At 39.8% G+C, this 1,813-nt stretch overlaps 1 protein-coding gene across 1 annotated transcript in view; it reads right to left on the bottom strand.

Moving 5' to 3' along the window:
• Positions 1 to 1,441: 1,441 nt before the first annotated feature.
• LOC107653967 (anthrax toxin receptor 1-like) overlaps positions 1,442 to 1,813 on the bottom strand; it is a 32,424-nt gene continuing 32,052 nt past the window's right edge. The window contains exon 18 of the mRNA XM_016440822.1: positions 1,442 to 1,665. Within this exon, the coding sequence (XP_016296308.1) occupies positions 1,471 to 1,665 (195 nt within the window). The 3' untranslated portion in view covers positions 1,442 to 1,470. The remainder of the gene's footprint in view (positions 1,666 to 1,813) is intronic.

Here is a 1,813-nt window from a genome sequence, read left to right on the forward strand (position 1 = left end):
GGTTACCATTTTTTCAGTGCAACTAAAGATCCGGCATAAAATCGAAACCGTTCTTGCATCCCACTTTTGCAACTTCGAGAATCTGCCAGAATTCCAGCAACTGCATGATTCAAGACAAACCCTGCACATCAGCTGTGCCTAAACGAAGAAACTTGTGACATACTAAGACAATAATCCTCAATCTACAGTAAAAGAAATGGTCCAAACCTGCCTTTACGCGCTCATCACTTGCATTCCTCTCACATTTTGACATGCAATTATATTCCCTTTGTACAGGATCAGAGACTCACCTGAGAGAACCTGCAACTCAACGACTGTAAAATCTGTGACTCAACACTGCATAAAAAAATCTAAATACTCCAGAGGCACTAACAATATAACATAGCATCTAATACTGGTTACTTTGGACATTTTGGCATGATATCAGAAGCTCATAGGATTCATATGTGCTTTAAAACACTGTACATGAAGCACAAAGCTGAAAACGGTCTCTCTTAATCTGCGTACGGAAAACTCAGTAGTTGAATTTTTGTCACGACAGTTATTTCTTTTTGCTTTTCTTACATTTTTTGCTGTCCAGCAACAAACGACACAGCACATCCTAATCGAAGCTGAGCGATAAATAGCGTGTGTGTTTCTTGGTTTCCCAGGTTTAAAAAAAGTGCACTTCCATAATGCACTTAAAATGCTCTATTTTCGTGCACTAATTTTGTACTTAATATACTAAAAATTATTATTTAGATAAACTTAAGATCAACTAAGTGTGCTATTTTGGGACACTATGAATATGAACTAAAATGCACTTTTAACATACTATCTCTGTATTTAAAAAATGTATTTAGGTACCACTTGTAGTACACTTGAGTGTACTAGTGTATGAAAGATGGTTCAAGTGTACTACAAGTGGTCACTAAATTAATTTTTTAAATACAGAGATTTAGTTCATATTCATGGTGTCCCAAAATAGCACAGTTGAGTACACTTAGTTATATAATTTTTAGTATATTAAGTACAAAATTAGTGCGTGAAAATAGAGCACTTTAAGTGCATTATGGAAGTGTACTTTTTTTTTTTACCTGGGCAGTGCATGATAACTGGTTTGTAGGTGATATAAGGTGGTCATAAGATGGCAAAAATCTGGCTGACCATCTATCATGATCATCTTGACCATCTTAAGTATGACCAGTACATGGTTTGTTGCTGGTTCTAGCAGACTGAACCAGCTTTATACCAGCTAGTAACCAGTTTAGACCAGTCAGAAACCATACATATGTTGAACCATGTAGCTATGTTTAATTTTAATATACTAAAAATTATTATTTAGATAAACTTAAGATCAACTAAGTGTGCTATTTTGGGACACTATGAATATGAACTAAAATGCACTTTTAACATACTATCTCTGTATTTAAAAAATGTATTTAGGTGCATTATGGAAGTGTAGTTTGCACTGAGGGCTGGATGTTTCTCTCAGGGTCTCGGCGGGGTTCGGGTCGGTGGGGGACAGGGTGGGATGCGGGCGGGCGGAGGTCCGGGCGGAGGTGCGCTGACGGGACTGGAGACGGGCTGGTAGTCTGGAGGAGGTGGAGCTGGGCTCTGAGCTCGAGGAGGTGCTTTGGCCGCCGCTGCCTCCTCTTTGACTCGTTGGAAGTTAATGCATCGACCCTGAGGAGAGAAGAAGAAGCGCGCGCGTCACATCACTGAGCTCATCTGCTGGACGCTTTCCAATACGCAAGCATTACTCACTCCCGGTTTCCAGAATGTGTGGCAATGACGCCCAAATCTGAGCCGTTCTCTCTTTAGCTCTCTCTCA

This window comes from Sinocyclocheilus anshuiensis, unplaced genomic scaffold (genome assembly GCF_001515605.1).
Source record: "Sinocyclocheilus anshuiensis isolate Anshui unplaced genomic scaffold, SAMN03320099.WGS_v1.1 scaffold454, whole genome shotgun sequence".
NCBI classification, from domain to species: domain Eukaryota; kingdom Metazoa; phylum Chordata; class Actinopteri; order Cypriniformes; family Cyprinidae; genus Sinocyclocheilus; species Sinocyclocheilus anshuiensis.